The sequence below is a fragment of the Electrophorus electricus genome, chromosome 15 (assembly GCF_041902795.1).
Source record: "Electrophorus electricus isolate QZ-2024a chromosome 15, ASM4190279v1, whole genome shotgun sequence".
Lineage (NCBI taxonomy): Eukaryota > Metazoa > Chordata > Actinopteri > Gymnotiformes > Gymnotidae > Electrophorus > Electrophorus electricus.
The window spans coordinates 19,283,367-19,300,000 of record NC_137511.1 but is presented as its reverse complement, the minus strand read 5'-3'; the positions used below and the strand labels follow the sequence as shown (position 1 = coordinate 19,300,000).

Below are 16,634 nucleotides of genomic sequence, written 5' to 3'. Positions count from 1 at the left end.
GGTGGGGTAAGTGTGTTGGTAGGGGTAAGTGTGTTGATGAGGTAAGTGTGTTGGTGGGGTAAGTGTGTTGGTGAGTTAAGTGTGTTGATGAGTTAAGTGTGTTGGCGGGGAAAGTGTGTTGATGAGTTAAGTGTGTTGGTGGGGTAAGTGTGTTGATGAGTTAAGTGTGTTGGTGGGGTAAGTGTGTTGATGAGTTAAGTGTGTTGGTGGGGTAAGTGTGTTGATGAGTTAAGTGTGTTGGTAGGGTAAGTGTGTTGATGAGGTAAGTGTGTTGGTAGGGTAAGTGTGTTGATGAGTTAAGTGTGTTGGTAGGGTAAGTGTGTTGATGAGTTAAGTGTGTTGGCGGGGTAAGTGTGTTGATGAGTTAAGTGTGTTGGTAGGGTAAGTGTGTTGATGAGTTAAGTGTGTTGGCGGGGTAAGTGTGTTGATGAGTTAAGTGTGTTGGTGGGGTAAGTGTGTTGATGAGTTAAGTGTGTTGGCGGGGTAAGTGTGTTGATGAGTTAAGTGTGTTGGTGGGGTAAGTGTGTTGATGAGTTGTGTGTTGGCAGGGTGCGTTTGTTGGTAGGGTAAGTGTGTTGATGAGTTAAGTGTGTTGGCGGGGTAAGTGTGTTGATGAGGTAAGTGTGTTGGTGGAGTAAGTGTGTTGATGAGGTAAGTGTGTTGATGAGGTAAGTGTGTTGGTGAGGTAAGTGTGTTGATGAGGTAAGTGTGTTGGTGGGGTAAGTGTGTTGATGAGTTAAGTGTGTTGGCGGGGAAAGTGTGTTGATGAGTTAAGTGTGTTGGTGGGGTAAGTGTGTTGATGAGTTAAGTGTGTTGGTGGGGTAAGTGTGTTGATGAGTTAAGTGTGTTGGTGGGGTAAGTGTGTTGATGAGTTAAGTGTGTTGGTAGGGTAAGTGTGTTGATGAGGTAAGTGTGTTGGTAGGGTAAGTGTGTTGATGAGTTAAGTGTGTTGGTAGGGTAAGTGTGTTGATGAGTTAAGTGTGTTGGTGGGGTAAGTGTGTTGATGAGTTAAGTGTGTTGGCGGGGTAAGTGTGTTGATGAGTTAAGTGTGTTGGTAGGGTAAGTGTGTTGATGAGTTAAGTGTGTTGGCGGGGTAAGTGTGTTGATGAGTTAAGTGTGTTGGTGGGGTAAGTGTGTTGATGAGTTAAGTGTGTTGGTGGGGTAAGTGTGTTGATGAGTTAAGTGTGTTGGTAGGGTAAGTGTGTTGATGAGTTAAGTGTGTTGGCGGGGTAAGTGTGTTGATGAGTTAAGTGTGTTGGTAGGGTAAGTGTGTTGATGAGTTAAGTGTGTTGGCGGGGTAAGTGTGTTGATGAGTTAAGTGTGTTGGTGGGGTAAGTGTGTTGATGAGTTGTGTGTTGGCAGGGTGCGTTTGTTGGTAGGGTAAGTGTGTTGATGAGTTAAGTGTGTTGGCGGGGTAAGTGTGTTGATGAGGTAAGTGTGTTGGCGGGGTAAGTGTGTTGATGAGGTAAGTGTGTTGGCGGGGTAAGTGTGTTGGCAGTGTCTGTGTGTTACCGGGTAAGTGTGTTGGTGGGGTAAGTATGTTGATGAGGTAAGTGTGTTGGTGGGGTAAGTATGTTGATGAGGTAAGTGTGTTGGTGGGGTAAGTATGTTGATGAGGTAAGTGTGTTGGCAGAGAAAATGTGTTGGCAGGGTAAATGTGTTGGCAGGGTAAATGTGTTGGTGGGGTAAGTATGCTGATGAGGTAAGTGAATTGGCAGGGTAAGTGTGTTGGTGGAGTAAGTGTGTTGGGGGGTAAGTGTGTTGGTGGAGTAAGTGTGTTGATGAGGTAAGTGTGTTGGTGGAGTAAGTGTGTTGATGAGGTAAGTGTGTTGGTGGAGTAAGTGTGTTGATGAGGTAAGTGTGTTGGTGGAGTAAGTGTGTTGATGAGGTAAGTGTGTTGGGTGGGGTAAGTGTGTTGAGGGGGTAAATGAATTGGCAGGGTAAGTGTGTTGGTGGGGTAAGTGTGTTGGGGGGTAAGTGAATTGGCAGGGTAAGTGTGTTGGTGGAGTAAGTGTGTTGATGAGGTAAGTGTGTTGGTGGAGTAAGTGTGTTGATGAGGTAAGTGTGTTGGTGAGGTAAGTGTGTTGGTGGGGTAAGTGTGTTGGTGGGGTAAGTGTGTTGATGAGGTAAGTGTGTTGATGAGGTAAGTGTGTTGGTAGGGTAAGTGTGTTGATGAGTTGTGTGTTGGCAGGGTGTGTTTGTTGGTAGGGTAAGTGTGTTGGCGGGGTAAGTGTGTTGATGAGGTAAGTGTGTTGGCGGGGTAAGTGTGTTGATGACTTAAGTGTGTTGGCGGAGTAAGTGTGTTGATGACTTAAGTGTGTTGGCGGAGTAAGTGTGTTGATGAGGTAAGTGTGTTGGTAGGGTAAGTGTGTTGATGAGTTAAGTGTGTTGGCGGGGTAAGTGTGTTGGTAGGGTAAGTGTGTTGATGAGTTATGTGTGTTGGCGGGGTAAGTGTGTTGGTAGGGTAAGTGTGTTGATGAGTTAAGTGTGTTGGCGGGGTAAGTGTGTTGGTAGGGTAAGTGTGTTGATGAGTTAAGTGTGTTGGCGGGGTAAGTGTGTTGGTAGGGTAAGTGTGTTAATGAGTTAAGTGTGTTGGCGGGGTAAGTGTGCTGGTGGGGTAAATATTGTAAGTGGGCTGGTTTTCCTGGATATTACTAGTATATTACTGCACATTTTTAACATACAAAGTCTAAAATATCGGTTTCATATGTGACTACAAACACAAAAAATGACTCCTATGCCTGAAATGTATGCATTAGACTTAAAATCACCACCTCAACATGTGCATGTTTAAAATAATATTGTTTTCTTCAAGTGACTTAGTTAAATCACTGCTTTTGAATATATGTAATTATTTATACAAGATAAATCATACAAGGCTTCAAAGGCTTCGTCACACCATGTGACGAAGTCCCCTAACTTTACTTATGGATTCAGCCACTCAGACCACTTCACTCCACTTCAAACATACAACAAAAAACAGCAATACAAACTCAAACCGCTGCTGGTTCCAATATTGGCCATATTAGCCTATATTTGGACAGAGCGTTGAAGCACACTTTAACAAGCAAGCCGACAGTGCTGGAAAATGTACAAAATCCAGAAATAACCAAGTAATATTGCTCTGAAATATAGTGGAATTTGAGAATTTCCAAATGCACAAGTTAGAGTATTATGGCTGATTTTCCAGATATCGAATAAGCCTGGTGTTGGAATAAATTACAGTTCCAATAAAATTAAACTAAAATCAAATTATGGAATAAATGTAAAAGTAATATAAATATGTATAACTTACTAGTATAACTTACAAGTTTGGTGGCAAATTTAGTAGTGCAAGAAAATTGATGCAATAAAATACAGTTTTATTTTATTATTTATTTATTTATTTACAGTGGTTGTTGTGTACTCTACATATATGAACTCCCCAGAGTGTCCAAAGTCAAAAGTAGAGTTTTTCTCTTATTACAGTGTCAGAAGCTCTGGGACCCTCTGGAATGGCACAACAGTGGAATATATCACTCTGGTTCTCTCCCTCACAAACAAACACATTCACGCAGTACAACAGAGAAGTGTGTTCACAAGCACTACACCACCAAGCTGATTCAGCTTCCGATTTAACTTCGGCGTATTTCTCCAGTTTCAAGACGTGTCATAAATGCCATTCGTTCTGAAGTTAGTTGGTGCTTACACAGAAGGGTATGTTTACACATTAATAATCATCAGCGATTATTATCATCATATCTGATTAGATTATGGCTTGATTAGCCTAGTCTATGTAATGACATGTTCTCTGACATGTTCTCTGTAGTTCAAGTGCTCGTGTAGTTGACATGTATCGTGTCAACATGTATGTCTTATTGTTTTGGGGAAGTGTTAGATGGGGGAGAGCTGACTTTAAGCAGACCGTGTCACTCACTGGCCCCACTCAACCTCAGCTACACTGCAGCGACAGCCAAGGCAGCAGAGCCAAGATGGCGGATCAAGGCTTATCTAGCGTGCCAGCGTGCCCGAGACTCAGAACCAAAATGGTGGATCAATGAAGACCTTAATGGCAAGGAATCAAAGAGATCGGCAACAGTGGTGCCTGCTTTGTGAGCCAGCTGCATATCAGGGGGCAGGAGAGGGTTATTTACCACCAGTGAACCTGCTCCTCTCACCCAATGCATAGGCAGGGGGGAAGGGTCTACTGCCATGCCGGGGTGAAGTACCTTCTGATTGATGGCACCGCTTCAGCTCAGAGCCTGCCTCGGTGCCCGCGTGTAGTGCCCACTCTGAAACACACACACACACACACACACACACACACACACATGCACCACCATTCCACAGATATGCTGGCACTCATATCAAGCCCATCCGCTGCCAGCTCCCAGTAGACACATCAATTACACTGGGCATCTCTTCTATCTCTCATCGCCCCCTATTTCTTACACACACACGCACACACACACACACACACACACACACACACACACACACGTACACACACACACACACACAAACTTTCCATGGGCTGTGTATGGCTATGTATTGTGTGTACGCAGCACAAATTTAAGAAAATGTTGGTGGCTTTTGTTCAAAGTGTGCGTATTTGTTAATGATTAATTTATGGGGTGGCTGAGCTGAAAGAAATCATTTATGGAATGGCAGCGTGTCGCGAGCCTGTCAGTTGCGCCCTCTGGTGTTTTGAACTTGTTACTGTACTAATGAATGAATTAATTTTGCACTACGTTATGTTCCCTGTAACAGACGTTAATAATTTAGACTATCTTGTTATAGAATTGTTTTACAGTTTCTGTCATTATCTCAAATAAAGTTATTAAAATTATTTATTTATTTCCACAAGCATTCAAACTAGTGATTTAATGTGAGTGAACAGTTGAGGACATTCTATTTTACTTATTGTGGACTCTAGATCAGCGTATATTCAATGCATATCTAGTTGTATAACAAGTGTATATTTGTATAATGGTATATAACTATACAGAGTGGTGCTGAAGGACTGGCCGTCAGCGTCCGCGTCGCAAGCTCACGTCACCGTGTTGCGACACCGTATCACATGAAAAGCGACGGGGACTTGCGAAGATGGCGGCGGCGGCGGCGGCAGCGTCGATGCAGAGCTGTAGCCCCGCCGGAGAGGCGGCGGTGCTAAACCAAAGCGTCGGGACCCCCGCACCTTCGGACCGGGCTAAACTGGAGGAAGGGACAGGTGTGTGTGTGCACGATCGCACGCAAATACAGCTCGCAGTCATTTGAACGAACCGATCGGCGGCCGTGCGGAGTTTTTGTTTACTGCATTCTGCATGCTAGCTAACTTAGCTACGTAGCTAGCCCGAGTTAGCTGTTTTCATAAGGATCGCATTAGAGTAGCCGTCTTCCGTGGTTGTCGGCTTTTAGCCTAGACACTCGTCGAGAATCTTTTTAATTTGTCCGCTTTGGTTAGGACATGTGTCAGCAGTATGGCTGTAGCTTGTGGACATTAGTTTTAGCCTTACGTCGTGACAGATGCTTCGCTATTGCTGGCTAGATACTTCCCCGCAGAAGCAAAGAAGCTTTCTTATACGCTTTCTTGCTCTTATCCACGAGCCAGGTTTCTAGATTTTTTAACTTACCGTCGTAGTTAACATCTTGTAGGAAGTACACTGACCAAACTGCACATGTTCTCCTTTACAGAGGCGGAGAAGCAGAGTCGTGTGAATGCTTTGCTGGAGCGATTGCATGCTAAGCATGTGTCTCGACCCTGGCAGGAAACCAGTAAAGTCGTGCGACAGGCAATGGTAAGGAGCAGTAGCTGGGCTGGCTTGTCTGCCTAACCGTACGTACTCGGTGCTCAGTATGTTCACTCTTTCAGGGGGTTTATTTTGTTGTTGTTGTTGTTGTTGTTGTTGTTGTTGTTGTTCTCTCTGCTCAGGAAAAGCGAGGTGCGATGAGTTCAGATGGACATCAGCTCCTGCTTACATGTTTAGAGACACTACAAAGAGCACTAAAGGGTAAGGGCTTTACCTCAAGTCTTGTTTATTAGACACCACAGAAGCATGATACAATGACATGTTTAAAAAAGATAATATTTATAATTCAGGTTTATATTTACAAATGCAAAGTGTGTATGGATTTCCTGTTAGGGCCATATGTTTTCTTAACTTTTTTGTTCTTCAACACTTGATCAGTGTCCTCGCTGGCCTCTATGACTGACCGCCTGGAGTCTATTGCTCGTCAGAACATGTAGGTTTCACGTTGTTCTTTCTTCCTGTATTCTTGTCTTTCTGTATGTTGCTTGCTCTTTCACTACAGGCCCACTGTCTGTGAGTCATGCCTTCGTTAAGCCCCTCCCCCGCCGTCTGTTTTGGCCCGCAGGTTGGGCTCCCACCTGAGTCCCTCAGAAACGGAGTGCTACATCACCTCCGACATGTTCTACGTCGAAGTTCAGCTGGACACAGTTGGTCAACTGGTGGACGTCAAAGTAGCCCACCACGGCGAGAACCCTGCGGTGAGAGAGCAGGTCGCACATGTATATTCAGAAGTAGGGGATTTTGGAGTGGATCAGGCAGAGTTCAGAAATGGCTCGGTTAGATGAGAGATTGTGCTGTAGACTTGTTATTAACACCTAGTCCCCATTCTTTTTGTAGAGCTGTCCAGAGCTGATCCAACATCTAAGGTAAGCAAATGTGGCCTGGATATACTAACAGATTTCATTGTTTCTACAGTGACAGTTATTAAACCGAAACGTTTGGATTAGACTTTTAAATCATTTGGGAAAGGCCTGTAATTTGTTTTGATTTGACTGTAATTTGTTTTGCACTTTATGTAAGTATGCACGTACAAGTGAGCAATAACAGTTACAAAGTGTTTGTAACATGTTTACAGTAAAGTTGGTGGAGCGTGTGCGTATGGAGTTGCTCCGTTCTTACTTTTGCTGTAAGATAGTAGTGTATCTTTACTCTGGAGCTACTGCATAATTATTGTGTTGAATATTTAATAGAGAGAAAAACTTTGAGGAGTTCTCCAAACACCTGAAGGGTCTGGTCAACCTGTACAAGCTTCCTGGGGACAAGTGAGTGTTTAGTACTGCCTGTCTGTGGCGTAAAACCTTGTCCACCCAGCTCATATACTTGTTCACCTATCAATCAAACCACCTCTATGGATTTCTGCTTCTCCCTTCCAGCAAACTGAAGACCAAAATGTACCTGGCCCTGCAGTCTCTGGAGCTGGACCTCACCAAGATGATGCACATGTTTAGGTATGTGACACTGCTTTGAGTGCATGGACAAGCTCTCCCTGGAGTGCGTTTCTGCTCCAGGCTGGAGTGCTGTGGTGCAGTTCTGAATGTGTTTCTGCTCCAGGCTGGCCACCAACGCGAGCACCGTGGATATGGTCCTGCATGGCAGCGTAGGCGCACTGACGGCCCGGAGCGGCGGGCACCTGCTCTCCCTGCAGTGCTATGTCTCGCCGTACGACATCTTCGAGGAGGGCATGGGCACTCAGCTCTCCTTCACGGATGCGACTGGTCAGCATGTTTACCCTCGATCACATGATCAATTTGCTGTAGGCACAGTTTGTCCAGGACAGTCCTACTGTGAAATGCTTGTAGTGAGGCACAGGTAATTGTAAGGAATAGTCCAGCGTTCCATCTTTTTCAAACTAATCTCTGTCAACTGCATCTCTATCTTATAGTAGTTGACAGTTAACACATATTCAAGATCATTTCTCTGTGGCTACAAAAGAATAGATTAAAGAAATCTGATGACTAGGAGACTACTGGTATTGGAAACCCGTATTGGGTCAGTTGTTGATCTCTGGAACATTCCTGAGAGGTTTTCTGTGTCACAGAATCAACGCTGGTTGATCCATGACATGGCAAGTTGATTATTTCTTGTGCACCACCATGCTCATGTTCTGTGGTGCAGTCCCTCGCTCCCTGGGTGTGAGCGTGTCCGTAACCGTGGAGGGAACGTCGTCGATCTACAAACTTCCCATTGCTCCTCTCATCACAGGATCCCACCCTGTGGACAACAAAGGGTAAGTCTCACACACCATCACTAGATGATACAATATACTGCTTGACGATCATCATCGCAGTATTGGCCTTTGTAATTGAGATTGAATAAATGCTGCAATATGCAGTTCTGTCTGTGCTATGCAGCTATAAGTGTTTGTTGTTGTTTTTTCTAAAAAACTCCAGGCTACTAGAAGCAATCATTCTGAAAGTAAAATGAAACACCAAGTTTGAGGCACGTGGTTGAGTGCTGAGTGTACGAGTCTTCCTCTCCTCCCTACTTTGGTTCTAGGACTCCAACGTTTTCGCCAGTGACAAACTCCAACTGTGTGGATCTGCCAGCGTGCTTCTTCCTGAGGATGAACTGCCCCATGCCTTTCTCCCCATCCTTCATTCAGAAAATGGCCAACGTAACAGGTAAGACGAGCAAGGATAAAAAGGCAAGAGGTCTCATGTTTAGTGCCACTTCTGAACTACAGTGTTGTTTTACAGTTACTGCACAAAGTCAAGGTATAATTGGATGTGTGTTGTCTCTTTAGGTATCCCTGTGTTTGAGTCTGCTCCAGCCTTGTCTCCGCTATATGACCTCATCATTAAGAGCCAGCTCCGTGATGACGAGAACGTCAGTTCTGCAGCGTCTGCCGTGTCCATGCGCTTCTATGCTGTAAATAATCATCTTCATCAGCATCATTGTAAACATCTGTGTAATCAATTGGATTGTGTACTTGGGTCCAGGATAATAGTTAAGTAATTATTGGGGGTTCTTTTGTACTATGACCCTCCTGTGTGATGTCTGACCTTTCTCTGACCTCCCGTATGATGTGTCTGCTTGGCTAGTCATTACCAGGGCAGCAGCACTGTTACTTCCTGAATGGGAATGCCCCAGTGCAGGATGGGAGATCTCTGCAAGGGGCTCTCGTGTCTAAAATTCCATTCAGGCACCCTGCCCACGTGCCTGCCCTGCTGGACATCATACGCCATCAGGCCGCTTACAACACCTTGATTGGCAGCTGTGTCAAAAAGACCTACATAAAGGAAGGTGGGCTGTCTCTTTATCTGCAGTTCCCCTTCAAGAAGATAATGCTGGCGGATACTGTTGGTTGGTCGTCAGAAATACACTGTAGTCGTTAGTGCAGCACTAGTGCGTCATGGTGTCCTTTCCTGTAGACAACCCAGGACTGCTGCAGTTTGAAGTGTGTCCACTGACCGACTCCAGTTTCAGTGTGTCCTTCCAGCATCCCGTGAACGAGTCTCTCGTTTGTGGTGAGGACACGTCGTAATCCTACCGTTTCATCAGCCTTCACATATACAAGATCAGACTGTTGGATCCCCTGAGATTCTGTCTCCCGTTCCATCTCTCTTCTATTCTCAGTGGTTATGGACGTAATTGACTCCAGGCAGGTGGCCTGTAAGCTCTACAAGGGCTTGTCTGATGCTTTGATCTGCACGGATGAATTCATTACTAAAGTGGTGCAGAGGTAAGCGTGTAGTACCGCCCCATGTCCCAGTCCAATCCTCAGGGACCCCAGCCAGATGCCCACAGTTTCACTCACTCCCAGCTCCTAACATGCCTGAACCATGCCAATAAGAGTAACTAATACCTGCGGCATTTGTGTTGGGAGCTGAGATGGAGTAAAGTGTCCCATTTGGAAATCCCCAAGGACTGGAATATGAAACACCTGCTTTAGATCACAGAACAATGACAGCCGAGCAGAACATTAGTTGGCATGATTAGCACCTGGAAGACGTCCTGGTGGACATAAGACACTAATTAGCAGTACACGTGTGAATTTCCATGAGATCAAAATGTTTTCCTTTATCGTTCTTCCCGTCTTTAGATGCATGTCCATCCCTGTGACGATGAGAGCTATCCGACGCAAAGCAGAGACTATCCAGGCAGACACCCCTGCTTTGTCCCTGATAGCTGAAACAGTGGAGATAATGGTGAAGAAGAACCTGCCTCCCACAGGCAGCCCAGGATACATGGGAATGGGCACAGGGCCCGATGGGAACCACCCCATGGGCCTTCCTGGTATTGGAGGAGGCACTACCCCAACCGGAGGAGGTGCTGGGGCAGGTGGGCCAAGCGGGGCATTTCAGGGCCCCATTACGTCACTCTTTAACATGAATCGTCAAGGCGGGTCAGTTGTGGACGCCATGGGGCAGATGGGCACCCAGCCGCAGCAAATGCAGCAACAGGCCCCACAGCACAGCCACAGCTCGGACGACTTCAGCAAGGTGACCCAGAACCCGATACTAACCAGCTTGCTGCAGATAACAGGAAGCGTCGGGTCCAGTCCCACCCCCCAGACCTCGGGAGGTTCACAGCCTCACCAGACTCCACCGCCCACCACGTCTCCTGCTAGTAACACCAAAAACCACCCCATGCTGATGAACTTGCTGAAGGACAACCCTTCACAGGACTTTGCTGCCCTGTATGGTAGCAGCCCTCTGGAGAGGCAGAACTCTTCTGGTTCCCCACGGACAGACAGCCAAGGTCAGCCCTGTCAAGGCGGAGGCACCAAGGGCAAAAAGAAGCGTCCAAGGGCATCTGACAAAGCTGTGACCAGTGCGGGAGGCAGCGTAGGGATGAAACAGCAACCTCCGCAACAGCAGGTGGGGGGCATGACCCAGCAGCTCCACCACACACACCACCCGACCGAAGACGACTTCCACCGTGAGCTCTTCTCCATGGACGTCGACGCCTCGCAAAACCCAATCTTTGATGTCAATCTTCCGGGTGATGGGCTGGACACGCCTCACAGTATCACGCCAGCCCCAAGTCAGTGCGGGACCCCGCCCACAGGTGCTGGGATGCCGTACCACCCACAGTCACACGTTCAGGCTCAGACGCAAGCTCAGTCCCAGCCAGCAGGGTCAATCCCTCGCATGGTACGGCTCTCCAGCTCCGACAGCATCGGCACCGACATCAACGACATTTTGTCTGATCTTCCTGACCAGGCCCCTAAGGGCAGCAGTGCAAGTCATGGACAGCATCACATGGCTGGGGAGGAAGGCGGATCCCTGGGAACGCCGTTAAGGGATTCCTCCAGCTCCGGACAGGGCAGCACTGTATTCGAGGCTGATCTGTTTAATGCCAACAGCAATGAGAATCCCTTCACTGATCCAGCAGATTTGATTGCAGAAGCCACTACAGCAGCAACACCAAACAGTGATGTCTCCTCAAGCAATTTCTTCACAGACACAGATTTTAACCCAGAACTGCTTCCTGGACAGGCGACCTTCTCACAGAATTACTTCGAGGACAGTTCGCCAAGCCCGGAGCCAGATATGGAGTTGGTGAAGGGCTTCAGTGGGGGCAGTCAGCAAAACACCCCCTCAGGAACTCCTCAGAATCCCACCTTGCATGGGCGAAGCACCCCTGACACCTCCTTAAAGGACCCTTTTGACATGAGCTTGGTTTTCAGTGGTAACAGCGGAGGAGGAAAGCCACTGCTGGGCCCAGCGCCGGATATGGGAGACTCCCATTCCTCTCACGGAGCTGGAAGCCAGAGTCCGCTCATGATGAGCATAGGCTCAATGGGCAGTGACTTCAAAAGCAGTGAACTAAAAGTCAAGCAGCCAATGAGACTGAAAGAAGACAGCGGAGGAGGAAACTCTGGTATGGTGATGGGAGGTACTGGTTCTTCTGAAGCGAAACAGGTCAAACGCAGTCGTACCCCTTCCAGCGAGGGAAAGTCAAAAGACAAACCACCCAAGCGGAAAAAGCTGGATCCTGATGGGAAGTCTCCCTCACACAGCTCAGGAGGTAGGCCCTATACCCCTCCAAGCGGGAGTGTCGTGGGCACTGGAGGATCGCTCGTTGGAGGGGGGTCCAAATCTCCAGGGAGTTCAGGTCGTTCTCAGACCCCTCCAGGAGGTGCCACACCTCCTATACCTAAAATCACAATACAGATCCCCAGGACCTTAACAAAGACATCTTCTCATGGAGCTTATACATCGAGCAGTTCCACCAGTGGCAGTGCTGGTGTTGCCAGTGGCACGAGTAGCAGCAAAAGCCACCATTCCCACTCCTCCTCATCCATGGGGAAGATCAAAAGCAGTAAGTTGGAGGGCTCCATGGGACAAGGCAACAGCTCCAAGCCACCTGGAACAGTAGGCAGTGGGAGTGGCCTGCCTACTCAGTCCAAAAGCTCCTCCTTGGGGATGGGTTCAGGCAAACCGGGCTCTTCTCCAATTACCAAGCACGGAATGTCTGGATCAAGTGGTGGTGGCAGTGGTGGAGCAGTGAGTGGGAATAAAATGAAGGCCCAGGGAGGCAAGCCTCCTGGATCCCTGATGAATCCCAACATTAAGCCCAACATCTCTCCCTCACACTCTCGCTCTGGCACCACGGAAAAACTTTCGTCCCCAATGAAGCTTCAGCAGGGCCAGGTCCCTGGTACGCCTCCGTCCTCAAAAGCAAAGTCCCCGATTGGTTCTGGAAGTGGTAGTTCCGGAGGGACAAAGTCCTCTTCTGGATGTGGGATGAGTTCCCAAAAGCAGTTAGGAAGTGGCTCATCTTCTGGCTCTTCCTCATCCTCTACTTCCTCTGCTGGCTCCTCCTCTTCCTCGGGTTCCATGTCCTTTTCTTCCAGCCAGTCTCAGTATGGGGGGAGTGGAGGAGGTGGAGGGGGCTGTGGTACAGGGGGAGGAGGTGGCAACAACCCCAATGCCAAGGGCAAATCTCCTAGCCGAAACAAAAAGCCATCGCTGACAGCAGTGATAGACAAGCTGAAGAGCGTGGGTGGCGGCGGGATTGGAGGAGAGGAGGGCGAAGGATGCGGGGGTGGCGGAGGTGGTGCTGGAGGCGCAGGCGGAGGAGTTCCCCAAAACGTTGGCCCTCCATCCTCCAAGCATGTCATGTCCTCACAGGGAGGAGACTACCTCAGCAAACGAGACAAAATGGACAGGGAAAGCAAGTTGAAGTCCGTGTCTGCTCCAGGGGCCGGCTCCAGTGACAAAAAGCTTATGGACCCAAAGGGCGGTGGGGTGAGCAGCACAGGTGTGGCTAAGATCATTATCAGCAAGCCAGATGGCGGTTCTCCAAGCATAAAGTCTAAAGTCACCCTCCAGAAGCCAGGGGAGGGATCAGGTGAAGGCTCCATGCGGCCCCAACATTCGGGCCTCAAAGCGTCACCCATGTTCAGTGGCTCAACACCTAAACACGACCGCAGCTCCCCCAGTCACAGCCGGTCGCCGGGGTACACGCCTCTGAACCCAGACAGCGAGAGCGAGTCTGGCAGCAGCTCAGTTGCAGAGAAATCCCATCAGAACAGCCCCAGCTCAGACGACGACCAGACCATGAGACCCCTCCAACCGCCGCAAGACTACATGAGCTCCATGTCGGTCAGCCTGGGAGAAAAACACAAGAAGCACAAAAAAGAGAAAAAAAAGCAGAAAGAGAGAGAGCGAGAGAGAGAGAGGGACAGAGAAAGGGATCGAGAGAAGGAGAAGAAAAAGTCAATGTCTTGTGGCCCTTCCTCTCACCCAATGAAAGCAGACAGTTGGTCCAGGTCTCCTATGTCTTGCTCAGACCCGTCTATGTCCATGCTTGGCTCTGAGCGGACCTCTCGACTCAGTCCCATGTACATGCATACTGAGGACGATGACCTCATGGATTCTGCTCTAACTGGCAATCTAGAACCATTCAAATAATCATTTGTTTGAGAAGGTCACTTGGGATGTAAATGTTTGCTGTCATTTGTTTATTTTATTTCTAATTTTACATTTTAGAATATTGGATTTCTGTAACTCGATAAAGGCCCTGTTATTTGATTAACGTTACTCATGCCACTTTTAACGCAGTCCTCAGTCTGCGGTCTGTCAATCTCTAAGTAACTGTTAAAAAAAAAAAAAAACAGGTGAGGTTTTTAAAAAAAAGTTTTAAATGGAAAGAGTGAACCCAAACCACTGGATTCAGGGATTGAGATACAAGGTTTTAAGTTGCTGTCATGTTGTACAGTTACAGTCATCAAGCCTTTATCAGTAATTATTGATCATGAAGTGAACATTCTAAACCTGTCAATGTAAAACTACACTGTGAAATTCAACATGATCAGACTGTCTAAAATAATCTAAATTATTTGTAATGACCAGTACTCAAGTTAACTGAACAAGCTTTTTTTGTCTATTTAATGTTTACCTTTTGTCTAAAAGGGGGGGGGGGGGTCCCACTGTATTTTTTTCAAAGTTAAAAAGTGAGAAAGAAAAAAGCTCCCTTCTCCCCTGAAACGCTCTGTGTTTAAAACTAGAATATCCAGATTTTATAGTATTGGGCCAATATGCCTTAATTTTGTTACAGTATTTTAATACACTCCTTTATCATTTGGTTATTTGTATCATGATTATTTAACAGGAAATCTTTACATGTAGCTTTGCCTGCGCAGAGGAGCATTGTAGATTAGGTTAGCGTTTTCCCTTTCTTTGTAAATATGCAGATCGTTTTAGTGGACTGGAATAAACATGGCAACGCTGAGGGTGTGTGCGTCTTGAGCCTGACTGTGACGTGCATCGCCCACCAGCAGGTGGTGCTGTCGTACCTAAAAGTCGACTAGTCTGTGCAAAGTCGAATTTATTTTTATTTTTTTTATTATTTTTTTTTGTGGGCGAGCAGTCTGAGCAAGAGTTGAAAAATGTGGTGCTGCGGTAGTTTTTCTGCAGTCATGAAAATAATGTTTTAGTGACGTTGTTGTAAATGGCTAGAAAATTAATTTGGTAGACAGTTAAAGCACTAGCATCAATTAAGATATTACTGAGAACCATAGTCCATGCAGAATCAGGTATTAGTTGTTAAGAAATAACAGCAATTAGTGGCAGCCTTGAATGTCTACAGAGGTTTGAATGGAAAATGGAACAGCTTTTTAAAAATTAATCAAATGTGTAAACATATATTTTTTTTTAATTCTCAATTTTGAGCAATGTGGTCTTGAACAATAAAGTGACGAACATGCAATGCTGTGATTGATAACTAAGGAATCACTATGCATTTTAGTGTTTATGACAGGTTCCTGTCTTAGTGCTGAGTCCTGAGGCTAATCCCCCACTTCCTGTGGGATGCTGTCTCATCTGCTCATGTGCATTTGGGCGTTGGTGAGACCTCGTCCATGTCTCTGAATCTGAAGCTTGAGAGGCCTATGTTTCCTGGCCGTTTCTGTGTACATGCATTTGCATGTGATGCATGCCCTGTATCATTCAATTTGATTATTTTTGCTATCTTTTTGGGGTTGAATCATTTCTTTATATGTCATGTCCCCAAAGTAATATGACATTGCACAGTGAGATACTTTATTTTTCCATGCAGAGTTGAATGCTGACATTCTTCCCTTTAATCAGTCACTGATTTTTTTTAACCTTGTGCTTGAAGAATTATGCTACGGCCTGTTCAATTCCATGCCTCTGGGCTTATACAATGCCTGGCCAAAAAAAAAGGTCGCGCACACTAATATTTTGTTAAACCACCTTTAGCTTTATGTCACGCATTCGCTGTGGCATCATTTCCACAAGCTTCTGCAATGTCACAACATTTATTTCAATCCATTGCATTCATTTTATGCCAAGATCTTGTATTGATGATGGGAGATTTGGACCACTGTGCAAAGTCTTCTCCAGCACATCCCAAAGATTCTCAATGGGGTTCAGGTCTGGACACTGTGGTGGCCAATCCATGTGTGAAAATGATGTCTCATACTCCCTGAACAACTCTTTCCTAATTTGAGTCCGATGAATCCTGGAATTGTCGTCTTGGAATATGCCTGTGCTATCAGGGAAGAAAAAATCCATTGATGGAATAACCTGATCGTTCAGTATATTCAGGTAGTCAGTTGACCTCATTCTTTGGGCACATAACGTTGCTGAACCTAGACTTGACCAACTGCAGCAACCCCAGATCATAGGAATGCCCCCACAGGCTTGTACGGTAAGCACTAAGCATGATGGGTGCATCACTTCAGCCACCTCTCTTCTTACACTGATCTAATCACTCTGGAACAGGGTAAATCTGGACTCATCAGACCACATGACCTTCTTCCATTGCTCCAGAGTCCAATCTTTATTCTCCCTAGCAAATTGAAGCCGTTTTTGCAAGTTAGCCTCAGTGACGAGTGGTTTTCTTAAGGCTACACAGCTGTTTGGTTCCCTGTGCATTGTGTGGAAATGCTCTTACTTTCACTATTAAACATATCCTTGAGTTCTACTGTTGTTTTTCTACGATTTGATTTCACCACATGTTTAAGTGATCGCCCATCACGATCATTCAAGATTTTTTTTCTGCCCACATTCCTTCCTTGAAGATGATGTTTCCCCACTGTCCTTCCACTTTTTAATAATACGTTGGACGGTTCTTAACCCGATTTTAGTAGTTTCAGCAATCTCCTTAGATGTTTTCTCTGCTTGATGCATGCCAATAATTTGACCCTTCTGAAACAGATTAACATCTTTTCCATGACCACAGGATGTGTCTTTTGACATGGTTGTTTAACAAATGAGAAGCTACTCACTGCATCAGTTAGGGTTTAATAACTTGTTGCCAGTTGAAACATAATCACCCATGCAGTAATTATCCAATGGGAGGTTCTTACCTATTTGCTTAGTTAAATCCAGGTAGTATATAATAGGTTTATGTGGACAATTCACTTTTTAA

At 46.2% G+C, this 16,634-nt stretch overlaps 1 protein-coding gene across 1 annotated transcript; it reads left to right on the top strand.

Moving 5' to 3' along the window:
- The first annotated feature begins 5,073 nt into the window (after nucleotides 1-5,073).
- On the top strand, nucleotides 5,074-14,963 carry med1 (mediator complex subunit 1). The gene is made up of 16 exons (XM_027009184.3): nucleotides 5,074-5,209; nucleotides 5,674-5,777; nucleotides 5,912-5,990; nucleotides 6,168-6,222; nucleotides 6,355-6,487; nucleotides 6,627-6,655; nucleotides 6,980-7,051; nucleotides 7,163-7,237; nucleotides 7,341-7,504; nucleotides 7,905-8,016; nucleotides 8,286-8,410; nucleotides 8,533-8,657; nucleotides 8,831-9,032; nucleotides 9,161-9,256; nucleotides 9,366-9,471; nucleotides 9,832-14,963. Exons 1-16 carry the CDS (start codon nucleotides 5,086-5,088, stop codon nucleotides 13,649-13,651), a joined length of 5,421 nt encoding a protein of 1,806 aa, XP_026864985.2. The 5' UTR covers nucleotides 5,074-5,085; the 3' UTR covers nucleotides 13,652-14,963.
- The last annotated feature ends 1,671 nt before the right edge of the window (nucleotides 14,964-16,634 follow it).

Bases quoted from the DNA above. Each gene is read 5' to 3' on its own strand.
- med1 (XM_027009184.3), top strand. From the start codon at position 5,086: ATGGCGGCGGCGGCGGCGGCAGCGTCGATGCAGAGCTGTAGCCCCGCC. The intron at 6,223-6,354 runs GTAGGTTTCACG...TTTGGCCCGCAG, and splicing joins TCTATTGCTCGTCAGAACAT to GTTGGGCTCCCACCTGAGTC. The intron at 8,658-8,830 runs GTAAATAATCAT...CTGCTTGGCTAG, and splicing joins TGTCCATGCGCTTCTATGCT to TCATTACCAGGGCAGCAGCA.